This window comes from Trichoderma reesei (assembly GCF_000167675.1).
Source record: "Trichoderma reesei QM6a unplaced genomic scaffold TRIREscaffold_23, whole genome shotgun sequence".
NCBI lineage: Eukaryota > Fungi > Ascomycota > Sordariomycetes > Hypocreales > Hypocreaceae > Trichoderma > Trichoderma reesei.
In genome coordinates this window covers 227,534-255,531 of record NW_006711170.1, presented here as the reverse complement: position 1 = coordinate 255,531, position 27,998 = coordinate 227,534, and the positions used below count along the sequence as shown (strand labels likewise).

At 54.9% G+C, this 27,998-nt stretch overlaps 8 protein-coding genes across 8 annotated transcripts; 4 read left to right on the top strand and 4 right to left on the bottom strand.

Annotated features, from left to right (window-relative positions):
• Window positions 1–38: 38 nt before the first annotated feature.
• On the top strand, window positions 39–3,137 carry TRIREDRAFT_67868 (uncharacterized protein; the record flags this gene model as incomplete). Its single annotated transcript, XM_006968470.1, has 2 exons — window positions 39–673; window positions 725–3,137. Coding segments are annotated over 2 exons (3,048 nt in total), but the record flags the coding sequence as incomplete, so codon positions are not given.
• Window positions 3,138–3,653: 516 nt separating this feature from the next.
• Window positions 3,654–7,295, bottom strand: TRIREDRAFT_110943 (uncharacterized protein; the record flags this gene model as incomplete). Its single annotated transcript, XM_006968410.1, has 2 exons — window positions 3,654–6,949; window positions 7,007–7,295. The coding sequence occupies 2 exons, from the start codon at window positions 7,293–7,295 to the stop codon at window positions 3,654–3,656; spliced, it is 3,585 nt and encodes a 1,194-aa protein (XP_006968472.1).
• Window positions 7,296–9,809: 2,514 nt separating this feature from the next.
• On the bottom strand, window positions 9,810–10,741 carry TRIREDRAFT_81214 (uncharacterized protein; the record flags this gene model as incomplete). The annotated part of the gene is made up of 4 exons (XM_006968409.1): window positions 10,546–10,741; window positions 10,254–10,458; window positions 9,953–10,161; window positions 9,810–9,892 (listed from the first exon to the last, which is right to left on the bottom strand). The coding sequence occupies exons 1-4, from the start codon at window positions 10,721–10,723 to the stop codon at window positions 9,810–9,812; spliced, it is 675 nt and encodes a 224-aa protein (XP_006968471.1). The 5' UTR covers window positions 10,724–10,741.
• A 1,314-nt stretch (window positions 10,742–12,055) lies between these two features.
• Window positions 12,056–13,656, bottom strand: TRIREDRAFT_81211 (glycosyltransferase family 62; the record flags this gene model as incomplete). The annotated part of the gene is made up of 6 exons (XM_006968408.1): window positions 13,393–13,656; window positions 12,708–13,336; window positions 12,606–12,653; window positions 12,464–12,544; window positions 12,274–12,408; window positions 12,056–12,204 (listed from the first exon to the last, which is right to left on the bottom strand). The coding sequence occupies exons 1-6, from the start codon at window positions 13,563–13,565 to the stop codon at window positions 12,056–12,058; spliced, it is 1,215 nt and encodes a 404-aa protein (XP_006968470.1). The 5' UTR covers window positions 13,566–13,656.
• Window positions 13,657–15,021: 1,365 nt separating this feature from the next.
• TRIREDRAFT_68072 (uncharacterized protein) lies at window positions 15,022–16,263 on the top strand (the record flags this gene model as incomplete). Its single annotated transcript, XM_006968469.1, has 3 exons — window positions 15,022–15,108; window positions 15,241–15,759; window positions 15,808–16,263. The coding sequence occupies 3 exons, from the start codon at window positions 15,022–15,024 to the stop codon at window positions 16,261–16,263; spliced, it is 1,062 nt and encodes a 353-aa protein (XP_006968531.1).
• Window positions 16,264–20,364: 4,101 nt separating this feature from the next.
• On the top strand, window positions 20,365–21,600 carry TRIREDRAFT_68067 (cell wall protein; the record flags this gene model as incomplete). Its single annotated transcript, XM_006968468.1, has 2 exons — window positions 20,365–21,236; window positions 21,300–21,600. 2 exons carry the CDS (start codon window positions 20,365–20,367, stop codon window positions 21,598–21,600), a joined length of 1,173 nt encoding a protein of 390 aa, XP_006968530.1.
• A 629-nt stretch (window positions 21,601–22,229) lies between these two features.
• Window positions 22,230–23,992, bottom strand: TRIREDRAFT_5407 (uncharacterized protein; the record flags this gene model as incomplete). Its single annotated transcript, XM_006968354.1, has 4 exons — window positions 22,230–22,337; window positions 22,416–22,499; window positions 22,579–23,210; window positions 23,392–23,992. 4 exons carry the CDS (start codon window positions 23,990–23,992, stop codon window positions 22,230–22,232), a joined length of 1,425 nt encoding a protein of 474 aa, XP_006968416.1.
• A 393-nt stretch (window positions 23,993–24,385) lies between these two features.
• On the top strand, window positions 24,386–26,295 carry TRIREDRAFT_51455 (uncharacterized protein). Its single transcript, XM_006968467.1, has 4 exons — window positions 24,386–24,810; window positions 24,872–25,357; window positions 25,415–25,652; window positions 25,714–26,295. Exons 1-4 carry the CDS (start codon window positions 24,581–24,583, stop codon window positions 26,206–26,208), a joined length of 1,449 nt encoding a protein of 482 aa, XP_006968529.1. The 5' UTR covers window positions 24,386–24,580; the 3' UTR covers window positions 26,209–26,295.
• The last annotated feature ends 1,703 nt before the right edge of the window (window positions 26,296–27,998 follow it).

Below are 27,998 nucleotides of genomic sequence, written 5' to 3'. Positions count from 1 at the left end.
AGGAAGGAAAGCTGAAGAGACGGGCATCCTATGGTTCGTCAGCGCGAACGCAGTCCCTCGGGTCAACTTTGGATTACAAGCGCACTGCTCAGTGGCTTCGCGACCTTCTGAAGTATCCGGAGGCATATACTACCAGATATACAGAGCTGCCCTCAAAGGACAGGGCCAAAAGATCGTTTTCGGCAGAGCACCGGCGGCATTCTGATGCAGCGTCGATGAGCATGCTTCCATCCCGCCGTGTGACGGGCCAGTCATCTTATTCTGCCAGGTCCGAGCCAAAGATTGATCCATTAATATTTGAGCGGGCGGTCAATGATCTTGAGAAGCTGATGAACGAGGCCATTGCCTTGGCTTCTGAGGTAGTCCGGCACCCTGACCCTTCTTCTCCATGCCCCAAGAACCATCAGCCGTGCGACAATCTGCATACTCGGCGAGACAGTGTGCCTGGTGGCCAGGATGGAGCTTCTCAAGACGATACATCGAACTACACTCATGAGAGTTCTGGCCGAACCCCTGGCGCTGACCTCCAACAAGAGGCCCAGCAAAAAAGGCCTCTGTACCAGCATGCAGCCACTTATACAGGTGCTCCTGAACGCCCACGGCTGAACAAAATTCTGCATAATTATTCTGGTATATACGATGATACAACCACAAGAGGATATCCCGTGCAGGCGTCAACACCACCCCAGACTGCAGCTGAGGCGTCCCTGCTGATCCCAGGGAGACGATCAAGCATCATCGAGGAGAAGCAGTTTGCGCCGGTATCCAAGAATCCTCCGACCCAGATGCACAAGCTGAACCGCAAGAGACAATACGATGACTTGACAAGGGGGAAAAGAGATGCCCCCCTGTTGCAAGCCAAGGCCCGTCAGAGCAAAGCAGCATCAAGGAACTCACATGCAAGGCATGCGTCACATGAGTCTGGTGATGACGATGCTCCCCGTGAAGCTGCCGGCCGTCGAAGGTATGCCGATCGCGGAATCAGCCTTCGACGGCGCTCTCATGTCAGTCTAAGGGGTTCGCAAGGGTTCAGCCTGGCCGGCTCACGCAAACGACAACCAACGGCCAGAGACTGGTCACCAGTCCGCAAGAGATTTGTCGCTACTGTAGCATGTATCAGCACTGCCCTAATCGGCATCATATTGGGCATCTACGCAGGCCTGGTCCCTTCGATACAGTACTACATCATCGACCAGTCTCACGCCACGGTGCATGGAAACACCGGCTGCTTCTTGGGTTTGGCAATGCCAACCTTCTTCATGTGGCCGCTGCCTCTGCTACACGGGCGGAAGCCATACATCATGTCGAGCCTCGTACTCGCCATGCCTCTCCTGTTCCCACAAGCCCTCGCAGTCAACACTCAGAGACTCGCCAACACGGGGACATGGAGGGCCATGCTGCTTGCATCCCGAACGCTCATAGGGGGCTCACTCGGGTTTGCCAGCATGAATTTCCATTCCATACTGATGGATCTCTTTGGAGCCTCGCTCATGAGTGCCAACCCCCATCAAGAAGTAGTGGACCATTACGATGCAAGGCGGCACGGGGGCGGCATGGGAGTCTGGCTGGGCGTATGGACATGGTGCTGGGTTGGCTCTCTAGGCATTGGCTTCCTAGTCGGTGCCTGTGTCATTGACAGGTACCCTCCAACATGGGGGTTCTACATCAGCATCATAATGATTGCCGTTGTGCTCATCCTCAACGTCCTCTGCCCCGAGGTCCGCCGCTCTGCCTACAGACGATCGGTGGCGGAAGTCAGAACAGGAGGTGACATCTCACGGCGTGTGGCTCGAGGCGAGATCATGATGCACCGGGTCAAGACGGGTCCGAAGTGGTGGGGACAAGAGGTCTATCATGGCATTCTCCTCACTCTGGAGATGCTTCGCCAGCCCGGCTTCTTGATTCTCGCCCTCTATGCCGCCTGGATCTACGCACAAGTGGTCTTGACCATTGTGCTCCTGGGGTCGCTGACATCAAAGTTTTACAAACTACGGTCTCCCAACGTCGGCCTTCTCGTCGGTAGCGTCGCTCTTGGAGCCATACTGGCTATTCCCTTTCAAAAGGCCAGTTTCTTCTCAAGATCCCGCCAAGCGCAGCTCAACACCAACAAGGCAACGATGGAGAAGAAGATTGCATGGTCCTCCCACCTTGTCCGGCGCACCATCTTCACCATTCTGCTGCCAATGGCAGGAATCTGCTATGCGGCGGTGTCTTCCGGCCCCCCAATGCATGTGGGTGTGCCGGCCATTTTTGCATTTTGCATAGGACTCCTGTCTTGCCTCGCCATTGCGGAATGCAACGGTCTGGTGATGGAGTGCTTTGACACTTCTGATCTTTCACCCGGGATGACGGGCCGCCAGCGCAGCAAGTCGGGAAAGTCTGAAAAGCGAACGAATTACTCTTCTTTCCCAAGAGTCACTGCTGGCTTTGCGGCCATCCATACTCTGGCATTCATTTTCGCAGCTGGCGCCAGCGCCCTCGGTGGTCTCGTCACTCGGACACTGGGCCAGCAAGTAGCTACCGGGGTTGTGGCGGGCATCCTGCTCATCCTAACCATCATGCTGCTGTTGATTCTGGCCCGGTTCACAGACGTGCAAATCATACCAAATTCCAAATTGGAGGAAATGGACCGACTGATCGAGGCCCGTCGCCGATCGACCATTCGGCGCGCCTCTATGCCTGACGACCGACAAGCAGCGGTGGAGGAGGAGAAAGCATGGCGGCCAGCCATGCTCGGGAACCCTATTGGCAAGAAGCGAAGGATGAATGTCTTCGAGCTGGGGAGCATGTCACGGTGGCAGGAGATACGCAAGAAGAACAAGCTGGTCGACGAGAACGCCCACCTGAACCAGGCGGCGTGGAATCAGGGGCTCGAGGCACTGGACGACAAGTTGAGTGATATCCAGAGTGACGTGGAGGACTTTTTCGGGTTGGCAAGTGTAAAGAAGAGGAACTCGAGGCGTATGCGACCTTCGGACGAAACCAGCGATTCAGCTCTGGACATTGAGATGGTAAACATGGGGAATCAACCGTCTGGGGCGAGGCCCTTGTCGAAGCGTTTCGTGGAGAGGGAATGCGTCATGAGCCAAACGGTGGCAGAGGAGAATGAGGGCTTGGATGATCGACGGTACCGCTGATCTCGGGTTGGAGGCATGAGTAGGGGGAGGAGCTTGGGAACCCTGGATTACCTAGACGTCCTTTGTCGAATACAAATCACATTCCCCTGATGAAGGTTGTATACACAATGAGATGTGGTACAAGTCAGTTTAAATGAGCCCGGTCCCTTGCGTTGTAGTCTGCTTAATGTACATGCTCGATTGGAGCAAATGATGTCTGAGAAAAGGAAAGATTAGATAAAGGCAAACAGGAGTATAGTGTACAGAGTATCATGACAGGACGTAAGAAAGGGTGATTAGCATGGGCAGCAACCCAGCATGAGCCCAGCGAGCGTTTACTCTCTCATATGACCCAGCACAGAAAGGGAGGTGGTAATAACAGTCTTGCTTCTTCTTTCTCCTCGCTTCACTTGGCTATCTAGGTACTCATCTTCCCTTTGCCATGTACATATTTACAAACACAACTGCCTTCCCTTGTGGGGAAGACAAGGTTATGTATTGTGAAATCTGAGAGTAATGATGATGATGGAAAAAATTCTACTGCGCAATGAGAAACAAGTCGTCTCCCCTCCTCGTAGGGGTAAGTCTAGGTTTCCAGACGGGGGTGGCGGGCAGCTCTGCGGGTTCCTGCGGGGGAGGGGGGAACCTCTTTGGCGAGGAGGAGACCTGTGTTTTTGGGTCTCCTCCTGGGGAGGCTGCTGTCGTCGTCGACGCGGGGAAGGGGATGGAGTTGTGGCGGAGCCATTTGCTTCTGCTGCCGGCTGGGCTACTAGTGCTATTGTTGTTGTTGGCGTTGTTGATGTTGTTGGCGGTGGTGGTGGTGGCTGTGGAGTAGATTGATGAGGAGGCGGATTGGGGGACGGGGATGGTGAGGGTTGCTGCGCGGGAGGGGCCGAGGCGTTTTGCGAGGAGGGAGGATGAAGCTGATGCTGATGATGATGATGATGTTGATGTTGCGGAGGTGGTTGTTAAGAGCGGGGGTGGGAGGGATGTTTGGGTGGTGGAGGAGGGTTGGATGGAGAGGTTTTGTTGCTGCTGTTGCTGTTGCTGTTGTTGTCGGCGTTGTTGCAGTTGGAGCTGCTGCTGCTGCTGGCGTTGTTGAGCTTGGGGCTGAAGTTGAGGTTGAACTCGCTGACTTGGCTGCTGTTGTGGAAGAGGTCTGCCAGAGGCTTGCTGCTGCTGTTGCTGTTGCTGCTGCGTAAAGGGGGGCTGGTGATTCCGTGGGTGGTGGTGCGGGTATCTGTTTGTCTGGGGAGGATAAGGAAGATTGTATGTTGCGGGAGCTTGATTCATCAGGTCCGGCAGACGAGTCTGATAGGGATATCCCGAGGAGTCGATGTTGGGTCTGTAAGCTGTGGGGTGGGGAGGCAGACGGTAGGGCATGGAGTAGTTGTTGGACGACGACGGCGGCGGCGGCCTCTGGGAAGATTGTGCGGGATATCGTTGCTGTTGCTGAGGGGGGTAAGCCCTCGGAGGCTGGGATGATGGGATGTCCTGTTGTTGTTGTTGTTGATGTGGGAGCGTGTTGCTGCGCGGAGGTTGGACGTATCGCTTGTTGTTGCTGTTGTCTGGACGAAAGGGCATACTTTCTGAGCGCATCATGGGAGAGCCGGTGCGGATCGCGTCAGGGGCTTGCTGTGCCTGACGCGGGCTCATGAGCTTCCTGCCTTGCTGCTGCTGCTGCTGCCTGGGCATGTTGCCACCTGCGGATGACATTGTGCCGGCGGCGAGAGGCGCGCCAAAGCTGGGGCTTGGTTGCGCGGGACGGTCGCTTTTCACAGCAGCAGTCGCAGCATTGCCTGCTGAAGAAGGGACGGCGACCTGCAGGCTGGCCGGGATCTTGGGATACTGCGTCGGCGAGCGGCCTTCTCTTGGCCGAAGGGCCTGCGGGGATTCTACCACGGGCGAGAGACTGCCCGGCTGTTCCAGCGGGGGAGGGGAGCGCAGGTCGGTGTCGTCCGTGGACGTGGAGATGGTTGTCACGCCGCTATCTGTGGAAGTGATCCTCGGACGAGTCAATGATCGCGTCGAGGACCGGCGGTTGGTTAACGAGCGGCGGGGGAAGTTGCTGTTATTGTTGCCGGCGGCGGCGGCGGAGAATAGGGGTCGCGGGGCATATGGCTGCTGGTCCTGGTCCTGCCCCTGAATGTCTTCATCCGAAGACAGAGACGGCTCGACGGCTCGGATAGTCTTTTCAGGAGCCATGTTGATGCCGCCGAGGGCACTCTGCCTCTTTTGCTGAGCGGCTGCTGCTCTGTTGTTGTTGTTGTTGTCTCTTCGTTGGCTCGCGGCCTTGACGAGGGCCAGAGCGCCAGCCGCCTCCGTGGCCAGTCCCAGTCCGGCAACCAGCTTGGGGGCCGCGGACTTGGGGGCGGCCGTCAACGGGCTGATGGACGCCTCGAGCTCTGCAATCTCCTGAGCCCGCGCCGGGTCGCCGAGTCTCCAGTTGCCGCTCCGGTCCGCGACGTAGTAAGGGGCCGCCGATTGGGGATCGTCCGAGGGGGGTCTCCAGACCTGGCCCACCGGCGAGACCGAGGAGGACCTGCCGTCTTCTTCAAACTCCGTGGTCGAGCTGTCGTGCCTGGTGACGACGGGGACGAACGGCTTGAAGTTGCCCGTCCTGGGGATGAGCAGCTTCAGCGGCAAGGGAGATTGGGGTTTGCTCTGAGGAGTGAGGTTTCGCGGTCTGATTGATGGCTCAGCCGTTGCGGGCTCGCGTAAGGCGGGATGTATCTGTGATTGAGGCAACGGCTGGGGTTTCTGTTCGGCCTTTGGCTGCGATGGCTTGGACGACGACGCGGCAATGGCGCCGCTCATGGCCGCCCCTGAGGCTGCACCAGCTGCCGCGCCCATGAATGCCGCCGCACCGAAATGCGAGTCTCCGTCTCGACTGGGCAGCGACACCTCAAGCCTCGGGGGCCCGCGATCCATGACGGGCTTGGCCGGAAGCAGCTTCGACAGAGGCCGTGCAGACGTCGGCGTCGGCGCTCGAGTCACGTCTCGCGTATGAGAAGGCGATATCGCAAGTCCAATGGCACTCGGCCTCCAGCTCGCCCTGTTATACCACGATTTCGTCGGCGTCGGCACCAGCCCCGGGTCGAGCGGCGCCCGGAGCTGGTTCGTGATCCAGGAGTCGGTGCCTCCTCCTCCACCACCACCGCCGCCACCGCCGCCGTGAGGGCCCTTTTCCGTGCCAAAGCTCCCCGAGTCCCTCAGAGGCCTGCCGCCTTTCCTCCATTTCCTTCCGAAGCGGGACCTCCTGCGGAGGCATCGGCAGAACACTGCGATGCCGAAGCCGATGAGCCCGACACCTGCGATGCATCCGATTGCGATTCCGGCGATTTGTCCTGTGCTAAGGGATTTCGAAGCCTCCTTGTTTCCTTGTCCGCCCAATGCGCCGTCGGGAACGTCTGTGCTTGTACTGCTTTCAGTTGCGGAGGTGCTGGTCACGGTGAAGGTCGGGGCCACTGGATCGGTTGTGAGAATCTCGCGAGGGGATGTCGTCGACGACTTGGCTGGGTCTGAGGATGTTTGCCTCGTTCTACTCGCGGATCTGGTTGTAGACACGCTGGTAGATCGAGTCGCAGAGGGCCTGAGACTGGACAATGACGTCGGGTCCGTGACAAGCGTAGACGGCAGAGAGACGGATGACCGTGACTGTCTAGGGATAGCCGTAGGAATCGTAGTGCTTCTCGTCTTCGATGCTGGCGGAAATGTAATCGGGCCTGTGCCAGTTATCGGCACGGCAAGGGTGGCTGTGATGACGGAGTGGGTGGGTGAGATGGCACCAGGCTGGCCAAAGCACATGAAAAAGGCCCTGTCAATCACGGCGTCTGTTCAGCCAGCTGTCAGTTTTGGATTCTCATCATGTATACGCAATCTTGCCCTACCGCTTGCGACCTGTTGAGAGCAGGCCCCTGCCGCTCTCTCCGCGACAAGACACTGGACGGCCGCCTCTCCAATCGTGAAGCCATTCGCTCCCAGGCGCGGGCAAAGCGCGGGCAATGTCTTGGGAGGGCGGTCTGCATAGCTGATCTTGAGGAATGAATCGAAGCACTGGGCCGCACAGCTCGGAACGAATGAGTCTATGCCTCCTGAGTTGAGAGGTGCTGCTGTGGCGGTGGCAATGAGCGTGATGAAGAATAAGAGCAGCATGTAAGAGGAGAGCCTCCTAGACATTCTATCGAGAAACATCTAGTCGAGAGTCAGCATCAGGAATGAGACGTGGTATATATTTATGTTGCCTGATGGACTGAGCTTGCTATTTGTGAGATAGCGGGTTTGTATGTTCTATAAGTAGATGATGATTGTCATCATCACCAACACCGCGGTATCAAGCAAACAGTTGGACGAAGGCTCTGCGTAGGTCCGAATACATCGACAGCAACACCGTGGCAGAAGGGACCATTCATATCAGAGTGGAACTGACCTAAAGAAAGACCCGGGATTATAAGAGAGACGACCAGCATCTCAGCATGATTCGAAGCGATATGCAAAGAAGAGAAAGAGATAACGAAGGTATGTATGTATGTTTCTCGTTGTGGAAACAGAGACGTCGTACAAGGAGGAGACGAAATACAAAAGACCCAAAATGAACAGGAGAGAGGGACAAAAGAAACGCAAAAGGAGAAGAAGAGGAAAAAGGAAAAAGGAAAAAAGGGAAAAGAAAAGTTAAAAACGGAAACGTTGTTTGTTTGAACGAGAGAGAGAGAGGCGTCTGCTGTAAGAAGAAGAAGAAGAAGAAGGGAAAAGGAAAAGAGAAGGAAAAAGAGAGGAGCATTTTCAGGAAGACGCCCATCCTTGAACTATTATTACCTGCTGTCGATGTCCATCTACTCCCTACCCGCAGGAAACAAAACACGCGCCCATTCAAGAGACCAAGCCGCTCTTCTTGCTGGCAAAAAGCGTGCGTGCGTGCGTGCATGCAATGCAATGCATCTCGCCCTTGTCAAGACAACAACAAGCAAAGCAAAGCCGCATCTCCTCCCCAAGGCAAATCAAACCGCCCATCACAGCCGCCCGCCTCTTCGTGCGGACACCAAGACAGACAGACAGACAGACCCATGTTTCCCGCCCTTTGTTCAGCCCCCCCCAAAAATAACAAGAAATAACCTTGATTGCTTGCTGCACTCCCCCGGACGCATCGATCTCTCCAGCTCTCATCAATCCCCCTCTGCACGTACCTGATAGGTCTTAACAGACTCCAGCCCATAATAAGGGAATGAATGTCATACTGATCGTATTACTACTACTATTACACGAACACGATAGACCGGGCGCTTGCCTGCACCTTGCACCATGCATGCCGCCTCCAGCCGTCGCCATCCAATCAAGCGCCAGAGAGCAGGGATCCCGGGTACCAAGAGCGAAGAAAGAGGTTGTATTACATGGTTGGGCGGCTAATACAGTACAGCAGAGGCAATAGTACTAGGTAGACAGACTGGTAATCAATAGGCCCTCGCAAGATGCAAAGGCCAACTCACTGACTTGTAAGCGCGGGAAGAAGCAGCCACAAGTGCAGGGGGAAGAGTCGAGGTTGGCGCTTGGAGAGATGTCTGGAGGCGGGAAGTCACGTGTGCTTTGAGAGATGGGAATAGTAGCATCATCGTCACTGCTGGTCCAATCATTGTGAGACTTGGCTCTCTTTTCTGTCTGTGTGAGAAAGAGAGAGGAAGAGAAGCTGATGTTTCGGAGAGAAAGGGTGAGCTCTGATTGGATTCTGGATGATAAGGGAGGAATACGTTTTGAATACCTGAGTACCTGCATGCCCCAGGTTCAAAGACGTCGAGCTCGCTGCAGCTATCAGAGGCCCTGCTGCCCTTTGATCCGCGGCCAGCTTGGAGGCAACGTTCAGCTGAACTCCTCCCGCCAGCTGAGCTTGTTATCCAGACGTCATCTCCGCTGCAGCGTCTCCTTATAGGCACGTACATAGTACATCAAAGGACATCGGCCCATCTTCCCCATCTGATCGAATCTACATCCCCCAATCCCAAAGCATTAACCGCCACGTCCATGTGATGTCGCAGACACGGGGCACCTCGGCGCCAACTGAAATGTGCTGGTTCCCTCTCCTACACAAGGCCATATGCCTATGACATACTTAGATAGCAAAGAGCCCTGATGGAGTTCCATTAATACTACACTCGGTAAATCACTGAAAAAATCACTGTAGATATGATTACGCGCTGACGCAAACAGGATATTATTCTCTTTAGATTCCATCTTTGGCTCGACATCTAATCCTCTACCAAACCCCAGCTAAAAACTTCCGACTAACCCAGGAGCAGCACTTCGCATTGCACAAAGAAAACCAAAAGCACGAGACAGCCAAAAAGGGTAGGATTAGTGCTTGTCCCCCGTGACCGAGGCCTCGTACAGCCCAGGTTACATGGAGTGCATCCCCTTACTCTTGTGTTCGGGCTCCCACCTACACAAATCAAAAGTAAAGAATAAATAGACCCTCAAGGACGCCAACGCCAAAGAAACACCAGTCAGGTTCAAAAGAGAGGTTATGATAAGTGGGAAGGGGGGTAAAAGGAGAAAGAAGAAAAAAGTTGCAGACATTGTGACTGATTGTTTCACCGGTGTGAAATGGAAGCCATGTCCACAGCTCATCAGGACAACGCCACCAACTTCGGCTGGTCCGCCAAATGGCCCGGACAGCATAGAGTCATCCATCTGATTGCAGAACAATCACATGGCCATCTCGGCTTGCAGTTTCCGCAGCTCGGCTTCCTCGTCGTCCTCCTCAATCGCCACCTTCTTGCTAGATATGGCTGCCATAATGTCAGCACCACCCTCAACGCAGCATACAAAATTTCCCAGGCTACACTTACGTTCCGCACGCGATGGTGACGGCATCTTGTGGACGGCGTCCGCTACCGGGACGTTGCCTGCGCTCAGCATCTGCTCGTCAAGCTGCTCCTGTTGCAGCTCGGCCAACTCAGCGTCCAGTGCCGCATCGTCAACCTGCTCGCCAATCGTATTCGAGGTGATCGCGTTGACGATTTCGTCGCTGAGCGCATTCTGTTCGCTGATTTTATCCCTGCATGGCATGTCAGTTTCATCGCTGCCTGAGAGACAACAACAACAAAGACGACTCGACTGTAAACGAAGAGCACGGGGCAAGGCACGTACATAATCTCCTCCACCTTCTCCGGTGTCAGGCCCTGGTGGATGCTCTGGATAGCCTGTGATGACTTCTCCATCACCGCCAGCGTCTCGCGGTTGATGTTGGCCGACTCGATCGCGTTAATCTGCTGCTCGAGCGTCGCAATCTGCGCAATCGTCTTATCCAGCGTGCCCTCTGCCATCTTCTTGCGCCGCAGGGCAGCTTTGGCCACTGTTGATTGTTTTCGAATACATCACGTCAACAAGACTGCTGCTTTCATCATCTCCTGCGCGGGGGTGCTTCCGTCTCAAAACGTACCAGTCTTGTTTGTGTTGACGTTCTTCCTGGCGATGGCCTCCTGCTCCTCTATCTGATTCTGGATGTGTCGCTCGCGCTTCTGCAGCATGTCGAGCTGCGACCGCAGGCCGAGGATGGCATTCTTGGCCGACTCCTTCTTCTTCTGAGCGGCGGCGCCGCCTCCGAACCAGCCCCACATGATGGATGAATGAAGCTGAAGAAGAGAAGAGGTTCGGTTCTAGACGAGGAAAAGCGGCGGCGACAGAGAGTCTGATTGGGGGGTTCGATGAGCGTTGAATCGGGTTCAGAATGACGGTGTGAGTCGATGCCGCAGGGCAGAGCAGCAGACTCTCTTGAACGGCGGGGTTTAGCCTAGAGAGTCGCCATGTCGTCCGGATCAGCAAAAACACAGGCACAAACAGCAGCTAGGCAGCAGTCATCGGCTCCCTCAGCGCCGTCCAGGCATCACCTACCTCGCGGGAAGTTGTGTGTTGTTGGGCCTTGGGAATGGGAAAATGAGCTCTGAAGCGTTCGGGATGCGCAGCCAGTCGCAGGCGGCTGATGTGATGCACTCGTCCAGGTTGTACGTGTGCCGCCAATCCTGCTATGACGGCACCTTAGTTACTAAGTACCTAGCCGTCTACGCCCTCGGCCGCCGGTTTAGCCGAACCTCTGCCGCGTCATGTGCGATGCCTTCTTCCTTATCTCGGAAAGGCATGGAAGCAGTGCGAAGTTGCTGCGACGCCGCCTGCTGTTGGTCGGCTGACTTGAGCTGAGAGTGAGTGATCCCCCTGGCCGAAAATGACCATGATGCAGGGGCCAACATCAATTGATGGCGACGTAAGCCATCCAGATCATCACAGGGGCTATCCACGTTCTTATCAAATCATATGATTGTAGCCGCTTCTCTGCATAGTCTGCCTTGATAGCTCATAATTTAAGGCACTGGGTATAGTAGTGTGCAGGGCAAACACAAAAGACGCTCGGCCGTGTCAACAATGTCGATGCCATGCCTGGGTACTCTGAACTCCCAAATCAAGAAACAAAACAAAACCTAGCATACAAAACTGTCCCAGTCCCGCCTTGCCAACCGCTCCCGCCCTTGCACAAGCGACCTCCATCCCGATACACTCCCCATATACGCAACGCAAGTAGCCAGAATATAAGACTACAGCGGAGAAAGAAGAACGAAAGGAAGGGCATGCTCGCCAAAGGTTTCCACCTAGAACCGACAAGCCCAAGGCCCCCCCAGATAAAATTCGTCATGACCAAGAGCGTGAACAAGCAGGCAATATACACCAGTAGCCTGCAAGAGGACAGACTCGCCATCGTCCCTCTGTCGGCATATCTATATCATAGGCCGGTCGTGTCTAGCGTGTGGACCGACACGCAGCAAAAGTGTAACATCATTAGTCTTCGTATAAGTAGTGCCTCGTTGCGGATATATCAACACCGATTATTCGAATCTGTTCGCGAAATATGAGACAGGTGAAGCGAAAAGTTGTTCCATCGGAAAAGGCGTCTGTCGAGTTTAGGCATTGCCGCCCTTCTCTTCGGTGTCGATGTGCCAAACAACATAATTGGGAAGACCATAGACTTCGTAGCCGGCACGCTTGGCCATTTTGGCAAATCCTTCTGTTTCGGCCTGGTTCTCGAAGGCATAGCAAGGGAAATTAATGCCTGGGAAGAAGATCATATTTGTTAGCCATCACCACCTGATCATCAGCAGGGCAGGTTCCAAGAGCATACCAGAGCGGTGCACGTCTGCCTTGACCAGAATGTTGACGCCGCCGATGCCGTCGAGCTCAAGCTCCACATCCTTGTTCTCGCGCCAATCGCCCATCTTCGCCATGTACGTGCGGCCAGTATCGTACTGCTTGTAACCTGCCGTCATGTGGTCAGCACGCTGCACATCGACATCACAAACAGGGCTACATACCCTCAGCAAGAACAACATCCTTGTCCAGGCTGTTTGCCAGCTTGCGGCCCTTGTCGGACTCGACCCAAGAGTTGTAATCAACTATTTCTATGTGAGCGACCGTCTTTGTCAATGTCGTCTCTTGCGCCTGGGCATCACTTACAGCGGCCTTCGATATCCACACCGTCACGGTAACGGTGGAACCAAATGTCTTGGCAATAAAGTTAGCAACAACCTCTCGATCTCAAGGGTTGAGCATGCTTACTCGGAACCAGAATGTCTCGGTCATGGGCAATAAAGTCCTCGAGAATGCCGGTAGGGCTGTCCACAATGTCCACATCGCGCCAGTAGACCCAGGAGTGCTCAGGCTTCAGGGCAGTGTAGAGGAGGTAGTTCCTGGCCCTGCCCATGGCCTTTCGGCGGGGCCCCTGAGCCTCGAACGAGTGTCTCTCTTCGACGTTCTGGCTGAGCTTGAATCCAAAATCCTTCTCAATGACCGTTGCGCTGTGGAAGGGAATCTGATCGGGTCGCTTCTGGATGCGATCCAGCTCGGAGGCGAGAACGGCCAAGGTGTCGTCTGTAGAGTCCGAGACGAGGAAGGCCAAGTCAATCAGTCGATGAGGATATGTCAGTTCAGCGAGGAGCTCAAAGTATTTTGACAGATACGGCGCGGCATCCTTCAGCGGCGTCAGGATGAGTATCCTTTCCTCCTTGGTGACGGCTTGCTTGGTCGAATTGATCGGGTTGAGGTCGACGTGCTCGATTGTGCTCGAATTGACTTCGACAGGGGCATGGTGGTTGAAGATGACTGGCGTCTGCAGGTGTCCGTTCCACCGGTTATGCTCGTTCGGTGACATCTCCATGGGTGGCTTGGCCGGGCCCCAGCAGTAGAAGCTATGTGGCATCAGTTGCTGCGCGCAATCCAGCGGAGTCCGCATTCAGCTGCTTACCTCTGCATCTCAGATGCCGAAGTGGACACGCCGCGCCATAGCAGCAGGATGAGTCCTGTGATGCCAACCAGCAGTATGAATCGTGTGCGCGTCACGGCGTTCCATAGTGCTCTCGTCGGAGGGATCTGCGCCCTCGCCGACCTCCAGTCCAGTCCGCCCTTGGGGAGCAGCATGATGGCCTCTCAACGCGCGCCTCGATATAGATATATACCCAGTATGCAGTTGCCGTCGCAATTGGCGCTCAAGGGCGGGATCCGTCGGTTCGTATCTCGCTCAACCGACCGCAGGCTTCGGGGATGACACGGAAGGACTCGAAGACGGTCGACGGGGTTGCGGAGGAGGCTGAACCAAGGAAGAAGCCAAGAAAAGAAGAAGAGGGCCTGTAAACGAGAGTGGAGGCGACACCTGGGGTCAGGCCAGAGAATACCTTACGGTAGCAGCCCAGCACGACACGGAGCCAGCGTTGTATATACCGTACTGTACTTAGTATTGACGAGAGGCTGCTGGACAGGGCAGGGCAGGACGGGACAGGACAGGACAAAGTAGGGGGAGCAGTCGGCGGGAGACTGGAGACTGGAGATAGGCTGCTCCGTCCCGTATCTTAGCGTCCCAGGCCACATTTGCTGTTCCTGATGAAAAGTTTAACCCGTTCCAATTGGGCAGTGCAGGCAATATCCTATAAGGAACGGATACATGCACGATACCTTCACATTCTGGCTGCAGCGCGGCGCGCAAGTGGCTGCCGCTGGTACCCAGGATGTTGCGCGTTAGCGACACCCGAGTCGAGGCACCGGATCCTTGTGTCAATCGAGGCGCGCTAATCAGGAGGTGAAGACAAAGTCCAGAGTCCAGACCATGCTAGATGCTACCCTGCAGAGACGTGAAATTACGGACCAACGCAGTCAGAAACTTGACAGATGCACTATCCTGTAGACTGTCTCTGTGGCGGTTTGAATCATTCGCCTCGGGCTGAATCAACTGAATTCTCTTAACTTCAACAATCACTTTGTGATGGATGTTCAATCGGGTGGATATATGGCATGGTGACCATCCCTCCATCCCAGCAAAAGTAAGCCTGCGGAATCCCGCTCCGCAAGATGACGGGGAGCAAATCGGATCTCACGAAGGACCAAGAATGGGGGTCCAATGACCCAGTCGACAACTTTGTTCATGGACATCTTGCCCAGTTGAGGTCAACTCTAACGTTATTTCGACGTTGTGTTATCTCTGCTTCTTGACTATAAAGAGGACCGCAGGTCGCAGTGCCTTCACCGGCCGACTCTCCTCACTGCTGCCCAAGTCACTCCGTGAAAGTTGCCACCTATTTGCCGTGTTGCTTTGCACGCTGGTACTTTGTGCTTAACCTGTGATGACAAACCGACCGCAGATCGCAAGACCAACAAGACACAGTCGAACGGGTTCTACTGCATCTCCATCCATGCATTAACTCGCGATAATAGACTTCAGAGCTTCTCTTTCTTGCGACAATCAGTGTCCAACCAGTCTCTGGGCCCCTGGACAGAGTAGCGAATGCGACATCCCGTCAGCCTCGCAAGATCCCTGGCTGCCGCATACAGACCATCGACATCTTCACTAGCCTCAACACCATACTTCAGCACATACACAGCCATGGCGGCCACACGGCGATCTGCGCGCATCAGCAGCAGAGCGAGCACTCAGGATGCCGCCGAAGCTGCAAAGGCTGCTACAAAGCCCGTTACGAAGACTGCACCGAAGAGTGCCAAAACTGCAAAGGCTACAAAGATCACAAAGACTTCCACCAAGACGCCAGATGTCACCTCCATAGATGGCGATGCTGCCTCCGCAGCTCCTCCTCCTCCAAAGCAGAACACGCGGAAAAGAAAATCGGTCCCGGAACCTGAGCCCTCGGCGCCCAAAACGCCAACCAAGAAGCAGTGCCCATTTGCTCCCCCCCTGACGCCCACCACCAGCGCCCTGCCGCTCAACGGGACCAAAGGCACCGCTCACAAGTCCGTCACCCGCCTCGCGGACCCCAAGTTTTCCAATGCCACGCTGCTGTCGCCGGAGACGTCGCGGGTCATTGCGTCGCGCAATGTGGAAGCGGTGTCGCCTTCAAAAGCGCCGTCCATTGGCGTCCGGACGACGACGACGACAACGGCAACGATCCTGAAGGAGGCGTGCGATCATCTCATCAAGGTAGACGAGCGCATGCGGCCGCTGATCGAGAAGCACCATTGCCACGTCTTTTCCGCCGAGGGGCTGGCGGAGAAGATTGACCCGTTCGAGAGCCTGGTGAGCAGCATCATATCGCAGCAAGTCTCCGGCGCGGCGGCCAAGTCCATCAAGAACAAGTTTATCGGTCTCTTCTTCCCCGAGGGCCAGACCGTGCCCGTGCCGCCCGTCAACGACGGCGGCGGCGACTCTCCCGCCGAGCGGATCTTCCCCACGCCGTCCGAAGTCGCCGCATGCTCCATCGAGCGGCTGCGCACCGCGGGCCTTTCGCAGCGCAAGGCCGAGTACGTGCAGGGCCTGGCCGAGAAGTTCGCCAGCGGGGAGATCACGGCGCAGATGCTGCACGACGCGCCGGACGAGGAGCTCATGGAGAGGCTCATCGCGGTGCGCGGGCTGGGCAAGTGGTCCGTCGAGATGTTTGCCTGCTTCGCGCTCAAGCGGATGGACGTCTTCTCGCTGGGCGACCTGGGCGTGCAGAGGGGCATGGCGGCCTTTGTCGGCCGGGACGTGGCCAAGCTCAAGAACAAGGGAGGCAAGTGGAAGTACATGTCGGAGCAGGACATGGTGGAACTGTCTGACAAGTTCAGCCCGTACCGGAGTGTTTTCATGTGGTACATGTGGAGGGTGGAGGAGACGGATATCAGTACTCTGGAGTAGTGGGTGTTTGTGACCATGTAATGTCATTGAACGAGTTCTCGATACTACCTGGATGCAGCCTCAATCTGTCCATGTAGTCTGTCCGATAGCCTACACAGGTACGCCCATGTGTCTCACCCATGACATCCGTCACCGTCGTGCGTCACAGAAGAATTATGTAGGTTTCCTATCCGGAAGCCAAAAAGTTTGTTTTCAACGTTGAGCATCACGGCTCGGCGCGGATGACACGTGCAGCCGTCTCACATGAAGACAAGGAGCTTAAGGAGACCGCATCTCAGCTCCACCTCTAGATACCCAACCCAAGTGAAGAAGCTGATGCTTTAACCAAGGGTATTATTTCGTTCCCGGTATCGAGAAATGCTAGAAGGATGAGCGTTAGTATGGATCTCGAGCACCGTGCATATGATGTGGTTGACTGGTGTAGATTCATGAAGTTGATCCGCTGTAAGACGTTGCCATCTTTGACCAGCAGTGTAACAGATGGGTGATAAGACTGAATGCAAGCTTGACTTCATCGTTGGGTCGCACAATCACAAAAGAAGGTTGCTCGCAGCAGTGTGTGCTTTAGCTCGCTGTGTCATAACATCACTCCTGCAGCCACTCAGTGATAACTGGGACGGAGTACGGACGGGTCCCGTCTTGCTTTGTCCATAAGTATTAGGTAGGGTTGCTGTCGCTAGTAATGGTTGGGATAGATCGTTATCGCATCTCGAAGCGAAGTCAACTGATATAAATGGGCATGCTCTAATAATAAGTCATTGCCAACTTGGCCATCGAGATCTTCATCGCACTTTTGATGTCGATTACTATGGACCCAATGCGCATCTAGTAGTCGAGAGGTTAAACTTCTCGTATCGCATTTTGTATGATTCGGATCGAACACTATTGGAGCGTCGGCAGAAGAGAGGTGTGGCACACCCGCCGCGCCAAGAGGCCACGACGATTCCAAGAGACCTCCCACGGGCCAGTGCGTCAATGCAAGAATCGTGCTCGTCATGGTCGGCATCGCCAACCGGCCGGCGTTGCCGTGGGGCCGCTGTCGAGGGAAACAGAGAGGCGGCAAAATGGACCGCGAACCGCTGAAACAAACTTGCCATATGCGCCCCGTCACGAAGAAAAAAAGGGGAGTTGGATGCCGTCGCCAGCTTAGTAGCCAGTATTATCGTCCAAGTGGTTCGGACTCTGCGCTCCGGCTTGATTATTATGGAGAGCAAAATAGGCCGCCGACGGGTCGAAACCATCGTCCTGGTCCGAAAGTGAATTGCTGCCAGGCTGACGGGACTTCCTGCGGGACTCCTCGGTAGTGTTTGAGAACCCTCGTCCATGCGCTCCAGCTCATCTTGCTAATTATTGGCCAAGGGAGTGACAAGAAAAGGAGGCGGCAAGCCTGGTTATCCAAGGCAATGCGCGGCCGCGAATCCGGCTGCAAGCAATGAGTGGCCAGGTTGCCAGGCCAGGTAGGACAACCTGAGGCCAGCCGGGCAAGGGGGGGCATGTATTCTTCCTCGTGATACTCGTACTATGTAGTAGTATTACTTTGGTGCTGCAATCGGTACTTGCACATGGAAGCTCTCCGTGAAATGCGCGCTTCGTAAACACCTAACCAACTTGCACAATGAACCGGCTCCAGAGAGCAGCAGTCAATCCCAGGAGCTACGCAAATTCAATTGCTGTTAGCTTGCGCATGGTTTCCATGACGGAGCCGAGGAGGCAGGAAATCGCCGTCCCAGCTCAGCTAGTGGCTTGCTCTAGCTGTCTAGCTTGGACGCGAGGTTGGAGTGGCGCGCGCGATACGATCTGCATGGCGACGTCGTGGTGATGGGATTGACGGCATCTCAAGCAAAGCGCATGAGGGGATCAGCGATGCGCTGGACAGTGTGAATGCCGGCGTGATGCCGTTGTGATGCGCAGTTGCTGCAGCCCCGATTGTCTGTGATGGTGTGAGTCTTGACGCTGCAACACGAGGCTGAAGAAGAAGAACACGAAGAAGGAGAAGGGGGACGGAAGTAAGGTACTACATCGTAACGCCAAATTGCAGGTACTTCGTACATGTACGACTGGCCCACGGATTGTTCGATTTGCACGAGCGGCCAAGGCGGGCTCAGCCAGGCCTCCCGAGGTGAGAATCTTATTGCCGGGGCGTCATTGTTCAAGGTTCCGGGTACCTTGGCGGTCGCCGCCAGTACTTGGACGCATGCGGGAACGCCGTACCTACATTAGCAGGCGGAGCTTGTATCGAACCCATGGCCGTGGAGTCCCCCGTACAGACACCGGTGTCCGTACCTTATTACCTGGCGGTAGGTACAGGTTATTACAGCGAGTCCGTTTCTGTGCTCGGGTTTTGATTGACATTAATCACTTGGACCTGCCCGACCGGTTTAGTGAAGCTGCGCGCAGCTCCGAGACGGGCAGCGGAGCGAAGCTGCGAGTCAATTGGGGGGGAAGCTGTAGAGGTACATACCCTCTTGGACAGAGAGCAGATGAGGAAGAACCTGAAGCAATTGAGTCTGAAGCACAGAGGATTCTCATCATGTCACTGGATTCATTCTCTTACACATGTACAGTACCATTCGCATTGCCTCGCCAGGTAAAGACGGAGCACAACTGGAAATCGTGATGCACTGTTCGAAGCTCCGTATGCCGCGCAAGCCCGTGCACGGAGTACGAGAACACCCAGAGGTAAGGTAGGTACCGGACGAGAACGGCAATATCAGGCACGGCCTCTTCAGCTGTAGTCAGTCCATGTACTGTATGCGTACATTCGCATTTCCCCAGACAGGTCGTGCGCCACGTCCAGCCATCGCTCGGCCGCCGTCTCCATCAATTGTTTGTTCTGCGTGCCTCTGCCATGTTGTTTCCGTCCCTCATCAAACCAGGAGAGACACAATAACTCTCGCCGCATGTCACGGCACAGGCCTCATCAAAGGGCAAATTATCGAGTCGAGGCCCGGTGGGTCGGCGTGCCCTTTGCAGCGGTCGCCCGTCCCACCCACACCCCCTAGAGCTCCATTCCCAGGGGAGCCTTGGGGCCTGCGTCCCCCCTGGCCGGCCCTGCCTGCGGCCTGCCATTGGTGCACGCGGCAGCTCTCGCGCAGCAGGGGGTGCCGCCTGGTTTCGTCCCAGGAACAGGATTCTTCTTCCCTTTTCTCTCCTTCTTCCTCGCCTTCTGCCCTCTCTCTCTCTCTCGTTGACTGCTGCCGTCGTCTCGTCGTCGTCGTCCTCCTTCTTCACTTCCTGCCGCTCGTTACAGGCCAAAGCAAGTTTGCGCTATAGCTTCTTTATTTTACTCCCCTCCCCAATCTTCATCCATTCCCGTCCAACTCCAGACTCGCGGCCAGCCAATAGCCACTATCTTGACCACCATCATTTCGAGACATCTCTAGCCCGTTGCCCAAGGAACGTTTCCATATTTTTTTCTCGCGTCAAGGAAAAAGATCGACTGCTACAAGGTGTGTGAGTTCTCCTGGTTTCGCTTGGCCTGTGACGTGCGCCTTGCCTCGCTGCTCCTCTCCCTCGTCCTCCGCTTCACCTGGGCGCGCTGCAAACTTTCACCTGCTCTTGCTCTGCCGCTTCACACGCCCGAATCTGCATTTGCCGGCTCCAGCTTCGATTTGCGCCCGCCTAAAGGAAGCTTCCTGCTGGTCCTCCGGTTGCGATTGCGCTCGCCCTCTTCTCTGCTCTCTCAGTCTCAAACGCGCTCTTACTCTCGAGCCACAATCGACGCCATTCCTTCCCGGACTCGCCAGGCGCAGACCCGAAGGGGGGAATCTTTACACGTCTGGGCCATCTTCTGAGTGACCGAGATCTGATTCCCGTCAACATCTTTTTTTGCCTCGACTCGTGCCTTTAGGACCGGCTGCATAGTTTAAACGCCACAGTCAGAAAACCCCCCCTTAATGAAGCAAGCAGACAGAGCACCGAGCCCAGGATCGCAGCACCCAGTCGCCTTCACATTTTCGCTTACCTTGTTTGACGCGTTTTTGCCATACTGTTGCTGACATTTCCTTGTCCAGATCAGAATGCATTCCTCCAAGCTTTTCTCAGCCATCTTGGCCGCTGGTGCTGCCAGCCTGGTGTCTGGTAAGACCCTTTCCGCCATGCATGAGGCGACGACAACCTGCTGACCCGACTACAGCTGCCGATTCCTGCTCCAAGGAGATCAAGGTCACCACTCCTAACCCCGTCATCTCTTGCGAGGTCGTCAATGCCGACATTATCGTCGACGAGTCGGTTGCCGGTGACCTGATCCTCAACGGACCCAAGCAGATCAAGGGTGACTTGATCGTCAACAACGCCACCCAGCTCATCTCCATCCAGAGCAATACCATCAACGCCATCACCGGCAAGTTCCAGCTTGACAGCCTGGAGCTCCTGAGCTCCGTTAACATGCAGGCGCTCAAGACCCTGAACGAGCTCAACATGGTCAAGCTGCCTCAGCTCAACTCCCTGATTTTTGGCACCACCGGTGTGACCAAGGCCTCCTCCATCCAGATCACCGACACATTCCTCAGTGATCTGAGCGGTCTCAACATTAACAGTGTCGACACCCTGACCATTACCAACAACAACAAGCTGACGGCCTTCAACTCTGACCTGGTCAACATCACCAAGCTTCTGAGTGTTTCCAGCAACGGAAACAACATGGAGATCAACATGACCAAGCTTCAGTCTGCTGCCGAGATCCAGCTCTCTAACGTCAAGAGCTTCCTCGTGCCCAGCCTCAAGACCATCAGCCAGTCCCTCAAGTTTGATACCAACCCTTCGCTCAAGACCTTCAGCGCCAAGAACGTCACCAAAATCGGCGACAGTGTCACCTTCATCAACAACAACAAGCTCACCAACGTCTCTTTCCCTCTCCTGACGTCTGTTGGTGACCTGACCATCCAGAACAACACTGCTATGGATGCCATCGAGGGTTTCCCCAAGCTGGAGACTGTTGCCGGTGGTGTTATCCTCCGCGGCAACTTTGACACGTGAGTACAAGTGTCCCTCTTCAGACTTGTGTTCTCCATTGCTAACCCTAATCCTCTCCACAGTGTCGAGCTTCCCAGCCTCAAGGACGTCAAGGGTGGTGTTACCGTCTACTCTACCACCGACATTTCTGCTTTCTGCGGCTTCTTCAACAATGCTAAGTCTAAGAAGATTATCCAGGGTCAGGAGTCCTGCAAGAGCAACGTTAAGGCCGCCAATGAGGGAGGTAGCGACGGTGACTCCAGCACTTCTAGCGGAAAGAACGGCAGCAGCGGTAACGACACTGACAACGCCGTCGCCGCCCTCAGCGTCAACAACATGCTCCTCGGCGCGTCCGTTCTCGCTGGCATGGCCCAGCTGTGGTAAAAATCTTTCGGAGGGACGATGGGTCGGAATTTGGCGTCAATCTCTGTTCTCCCAGCTGTTTTCTGTTTTCTTTTTAGCCAACACATTGTGGTTTCGTCAACCTCTCCCACGCCTTGGCTGTCAACTTACGTGTGACCGCCCCCCTTTATGTGTGTTCGCGGCACTAACGCTAGACTTAATAATGGAAATGTACTTCACAATGTCGCCACGCTCCCCCCCCCTTTTCCTATCGACAAGCTCGACATGATGTACGGCGCGCAAGCTGCATGGCGGCTTTGCGTCGGCAACAGTGCTGGTGGATATACTCGGGCAACCAACTATTTGCTGTGTGTTGCGTCACGAGTATATGCCGGTGACAAGATGCCTTGGCGCTGTCGTGCTGGAGATGGGCAAAGATTTTACGTGTGAACGGTTATTGGTGATTATTCTATCACGATTTGCACCTTTCTTTAGACTTTCTTTACTGGTGTTGGTGTATGTTAGACTTAGGGTACTTTATACCACTTTTTGCCTCTTGTTTACCTAACCAACATCCCTGCCTATCTGATGAATTGTATACTGTTGTATGCCTACGTATGGCGAGACAGTGTAGCCGTTCACGATGCCTAGATGCCGAAATATCACGCTACCTAACTTGTCGTATCGACGTATATGCCCCTTTCAAATCTTTCGGTATCGTAAAACTTGGGGATGATGTTGTTGCCGTTGAAAACACGACCGTCTAGCTCATTGACTGCCTGCTGCCAGTTAGCAAGGAACCATTTGAGCTGTTTGTGGTGATATGTATCATGTGATCACTGTATGCTACGACTTACTCGCAAGGCGGACACCTGATCCGTGAACTTGATGAAGACCTGACGAGTCTCCACGTCAATGTACAGTCTCTCGACTCGTCCATACTACACAACGCAGATCCATCAGCACAACGATTCTCAAACGGAAAGAAAAGAAGATTCGTGTCTTGTCAAAAAAGTTTACCTTCTCGCCGCACTCCCCGCCAATCTCCTGCCCCAGGCCGTCCTCAATCTCGGCCTCGAGGTCGGGCATGTTGTCGAGCATGTGGCGCAGGACAATGACCTCGCTCATGGGGCCGAACTTGCTGGCGTCGTTCTTCTTGTGCCGGCTGCTGCTGTTGCCGCCAATGATCTTGGCCTTGTTGGCGGGCTCGGCCCAGCCGCCGCCGTCGGCGTCGGCCCTCTTGCGGCGCTTCTCGACTTGCACGCGCAGGGGGTTGAGGATGCCTGATTCGTTGGCGCCGAGGGCGGTGCCCTTTGTCCAGCCGTATTTTGTCATGAGGCGGTGGGCGAAGCCGGCTTGGCCGGGGCGGTTGGTGCGTTGTTGTTGTTGTTGCTGTTGCTGCTGGGAATCTATTTCGAGGGTGTTGTGGGTGTCTTGGTTGGTTTGGGAGAAGGTTGGTGGTGGGGAGTAGCCTGCGTCGTTGTCGTTGTCGTCATTGTTGGGGTTGTCGGATGGTTGTGAGGTTTGGGTGTAGCGGATGGGGGCTTTGGATATTGTGCCGGGTTCTGAGGGCGGAGGTGGAGGGGGAGGTTGTGATGATTCGGAGGTCTGAGGTGGTGGTGGAGGTGGAGGAGGAGCAGGATGTTGTTGGCCTGTCGAGAGGGCTAGACGACGGGCATAGGCATCGTCTGCAGTTTCGTCCGGGGCTGGAGCGGCTGGAGGAGATCGTGGAGGTGGCGCAAACGAGTATGAAGCTGGCGGAGCGAATTGTTCTGGAACACATGTTAGTTTTGCTCCCCTCTGGAGGGCCATGAGAGGAGGAAGAGAGCTTACTTGGAGGTGGTGCTGCCTCTTCTTCCGAGTCTGACATGTCGCTGTCTTCGTGCTTCTTGCGATGCCGGTATAGCAACGCCTTCCACTCTCTCACCTCCTCCACCTTCTCGTCGCTCTTGAGAAACTCGTCCACGTTTGTCGGCCTCGTCGGGTCGTACATCTCGTCCCAATCCGTCTCGAACTGCTCCTGTCGCTTCTTCTTCTTCTTGCGGCCGCCGCGCTGGCGCTTCTCTCCGATGCCGTACATCCACTCATCTTCCTCCGTCACTGCCCAATCGGCAAGCGTGCTCTGATGCGGTATTGATTGCGCAGCTCCAGTGGCTGCTGCTGGGGTAGCTGCCGCTGAGGCTGCGGCGGGCGCGGGTCTGGGGATGGCCTTTGGGAATGTCGTCTTCGCTTTGGGCTGCTTCACTTGCGGACGTCGTATGGGTTGGAACTGGAGCGCGGGATTGAGCAGCTTCTTGGCTGCTTGGTCGCCGGCTGTTGATCCGCCTTGCTGGTAGGTCACTGGCGCGGAGGAGATTGTCGCTGAGGGTGACGGATCGTTGGGATCGTGTAGGTTGTCGTAGAGGGAGAGGCCTCGCGGTGGAGGAGCCGCCATGTTGTCGCCTTTAACGAAGGCTACTTGTTCTTATAGTTCGTACTGTAGCATGTGAGACGTTATGCCCAATGATTGACTCAATAAAGAAATCAACTCTAGAGTCGATAGTCGATTTGACACAATATCTAAGGTAAGGTGATGTAAGGCAGAATAAAGAGCAGTGAGCTTGAACAAGGCGCGATTGATTGGACGTCCCTTATCTCCTTGCGAACAATCAGTGGCTGAAGAGCTATGGCGCAGTCCGGAGAAACCCCGGCACAGCCGCGTCACCCCTGCTAGCGAGTTGGTACCTTCAGGTTAGCTCAAGCTGCAGACCACCCCTCCAACTAACCCCACTAAAACTCTCGTCCTTCGTTGAACTGCAAGTTATCGGCTTTCAACTTTGGAGCCTTGAACTCTATCTTGACAACTCTTCTGGCGCGTCAGGGCACGATTTTCTCTTCGGTTTCCCTCTCTCTCATCCCTATATAAAGCAGTTGCAGACAGTTGCAGGCAGACTGTCTCCAGCGTCTTTCCTTATTCTGCGCACTTGTGCCCTTCTTGACTTGACGAATCCGATCATTTACCAATCAGTCACACGCCTCCAAAATGTCTGATCTCGCCAGTCGTATCACGAAGCCTGACGAGGCGGCTCCGGCTGAGAAGCAGCCCGAAGCTGAAGCTCCCGTCGCCGAGGCACAGAACGACGGCGCCATTGAGGAGCTGGGTGGCTCTGGCCTGCAGGAGCCCGAATGGGATGTTGAGGTTTCCCTCAGCGACCTCCAGAACAACGAGGCGACGCCCTTCCACTCTGCCACGCGATGGGAGGACATGGGACTGTAAGAATTGGTTGGCTGCATATCACTGATGGCATCTATCTAACTACCTGGCTGCGCATAGTTCCGAGGACCTGCTCAAAGGCCTTCTAGCCCTCAAGTTCCTGAAACCTTCAAAAGTGCAGGGAAAGTCTCTCCCCCTGATGCTTAGCGACCCTCCGAGAAATATGATGGCCCAATCGCAATCTGGAACAGGGAAGACGGCGGCGTTTGTTACTGCCATTCTGTCGCGCGTCGACTTCAGCAACCCTGAGCAGCCGCAAGCTCTGGCTCTGGCTCCCAGTCGTGAGCTGGCTCGTCAGATTGAAGGCGTCATCAAGGCTATTGGTCGCTTTATCAAGCCCCTTAAAGTTGCCGCGGCAATTCCAGGTGCCCTCCCTCGCGATCAGCCAGTTCGATCGGCCGTTATTGTTGGAACACCAGGTACCGTGATGGATATCATTCGACGCCGACAGTTGGATGTCTCCCAACTCAGGGTTCTCGTCTTGGATGAGGCCGACAACATGTTGGATCAACAGGGCATGGGCGACCAGTGCTTGCGAGTCAAGAAGTAAGCTCCCTAGAGGCTCAGGTGTAGATGACCAAGATGGCTAACCTGCGGATGTAGCATGCTGCCCAAATCCATCCAGATCCTTCTCTTCTCCGCCACTTTCCCCGACAAAGTTGGCGCCTATGCGCAGAAGTTTGCGCCGAATGCCCACTCACTCAAGCTCCAGCGCAACGAACTTACGGTCAAGGGTATCTCGCAAATGTTCATTGACTGTGCCGACGACAACATCAAGTACGACGTTCTGTGCAAGCTCTACGGCCTGATGACCATTGGCCAGTCGGTCATTTTTGTCAAGGTATGTCTTGAGGAAGGCCGACACTCTAATTGCGACAGAGCAACGCTGACACATTGAGTAGACTCGTGAAAGCGCCAACGAGATCCAGAGACGCATGGTGGCTGACGGACACAAAGTATCCGCTCTGCACGCCGCCTTTGACGGCAACGAAAGAGATGAGCTGCTGGCCAAGTTCCGAAATGGCGAAAACAAGGTTCTCATCACCACCAACGTTCTCGCCCGTGGTATTGACGTGTCGACCGTCTCCATGGTTATCAACTACGACATCCCGATGAAGGGCCGCGGCGATTCTGAGCCGGACGCCGAGACATACCTCCACCGTATCGGCCGAACCGGACGTTTCGGTCGTGTCGGTGTCAGTATCAGCTTCGTTTACGACAAGAAGAGCTATGATGCCCTCAGCAGCATTGCCAACACCTACGGCATTGATCTGGTTCGCCTCGACACCGACGACTGGGACGAAGCCGAGGAACGAGTCAAGGAGGTCATCAAGAAGAACCGAGCTCAGGCTGCTTACGCCCCGAGCGCAACGGACAACGCGGCCAAGGCATCCTAGAGGTATGATTCGGACGCGTGGATGACGATGTGAATGGGCGGCGAATCTCCTTTATCTCCTCCCCCCCTTCTGTTTCTGCTTGATGAGATTGCCACAATACAACACTTGATGATGGATGGTACGATAATGAGGGGCTTATACAAGAGGATCTGTAGAGTATGACATGACAAGATACCAAAAATTGCAGAGTTGTGTTTCAAGTTAGGGGCTGCTGAAAAGCTGAAAATGATGAATTAATCTAATTCTTGCGCGACGTCTGCTCCCTATCTGCTTGCTGTGCGTGCCTCCCATCTGGCTGCAGTGAACAGCGAGGACGGGAACATGCCACTATCAACACGGCAACACGCCGTGCTGCCGTTAATCACCATGGCTGGAGGCAGTGATGGAGAGTGGCATTCGGATGAAACCCATCTCTAGAGGATTGTCTATACATGACTTTCTCGGCACATGACTGTATTACGCTTGATACCAGGGGGGTTTTGGTGGCGAATTATTCCCTGGATTTTACGGACGGCCAACTGGCCAAGTCGTACGTGCAGTCAGCCCCCCCGTGTTGTGTTGCACATACATGGCATCTTAGACGTAGACGCCCGATTTCTTTCCCGTTTCTCCGCAAGGTATTCGACGAGGTTGTGCTCACCGATCATCGGGGAGCGTTTGTTTGGTGGCCACCATCTCTTTCTTCCCTTTCAACAAGACTACTCGTAATAGTTTTTCCAACCGCCTTGAAAGTACTATCTCACGTCATGCAGTGCTACGTTCTGAGATGTATGCACAGAACTTACTCGTACGCGAGACATCGGACACACAACTATGACTACTGCCTACCTACCTTAGGTATTCGTTCGAAGATGTGCGCATGTGAAGGGCAGTACATGATAAGTAGAGGGGTTGGGTGAACGGTCTGCCGCACAGAGAGGCTGGGTGCCGCAATGGGCCTAAGCTTACAGGAGGCTGGGAATGTCTTCTGCAAGCCATTACTGTGAGTGCGGGTGGTTGGATGGTGGTACTCTTGCAGCCGTGAGCATTTACATAGGTGTAATGTAATGGTGGTGGTGTACAAGGGCGTGGCAATACCACGCATGATAAAGCGATGGCTGGTGGGTGTTGAATGCATGATCCGTGACGGAGTGATGCTGCCCGCCTCCCTTGATGGATAAGTATGTATGTGAATGGATGATGCTCTTTGGCGTAGTCACACATATGATTGCACGGTTGATGGGCAGCCGTGGTCGTATCGCCGGCGAAGCAGAGCAGAGGCATGGGTGAGTGACTGATGGAATCTCGTGCCTCATGTGAGCTTCAATCCCCACCATTATGTCACTGCCGCGCCAAGAGAGGCAATAAAGCAAGGAAAACATTCGAGAAACAACACATACTAATACTACATAGTACCACCAGACATCAAATAGACGCAAGAGGCGTGTGTGAAAAAAAGGCCATCCAGAGAAAAAATTACGCGGCAATAAAGCATCTCACGTGTGCTTTGCAAACTGCCTCGGAGGATTGGCGCTTCAAGAGCTTTCCCCCACTCTTTCCTTCCGGCTCAACCACCATCAAACCACACCGCCTAACTGCAGAAAAGCCACTAAATTTTTTCACATTGCCGTTATTAGCACACCTTGCATGATAGCGCACCTCTGCTTGAGACACGACAGGGAACGAGAACAAAGAGAGCGCGAGAGCAAGAGGAGAATACTATTAGCCCGAGCTCCCCTTTTCCGCGCATGAAGCCAGTGGCAACAGCTGTCGCGACGGCAGAATTTTCCCTCTACTGACATCGTGCCGTA

Coding starts and splice junctions, on each gene's coding strand:
- TRIREDRAFT_51455 (XM_006968467.1), top strand. CDS start 24,581: ATGTCTGATCTCGCCAGTCGTATCACGAAGCCTGACGAGGCGGCTCCG. Junction 24,811..24,871: donor CGATGGGAGGACATGGGACT/GTAAGAATTGGT, acceptor GGCTGCGCATAG/TTCCGAGGACCTGCTCAAAG. Junction 25,653..25,713: donor AGTCGGTCATTTTTGTCAAG/GTATGTCTTGAG, acceptor CACATTGAGTAG/ACTCGTGAAAGCGCCAACGA.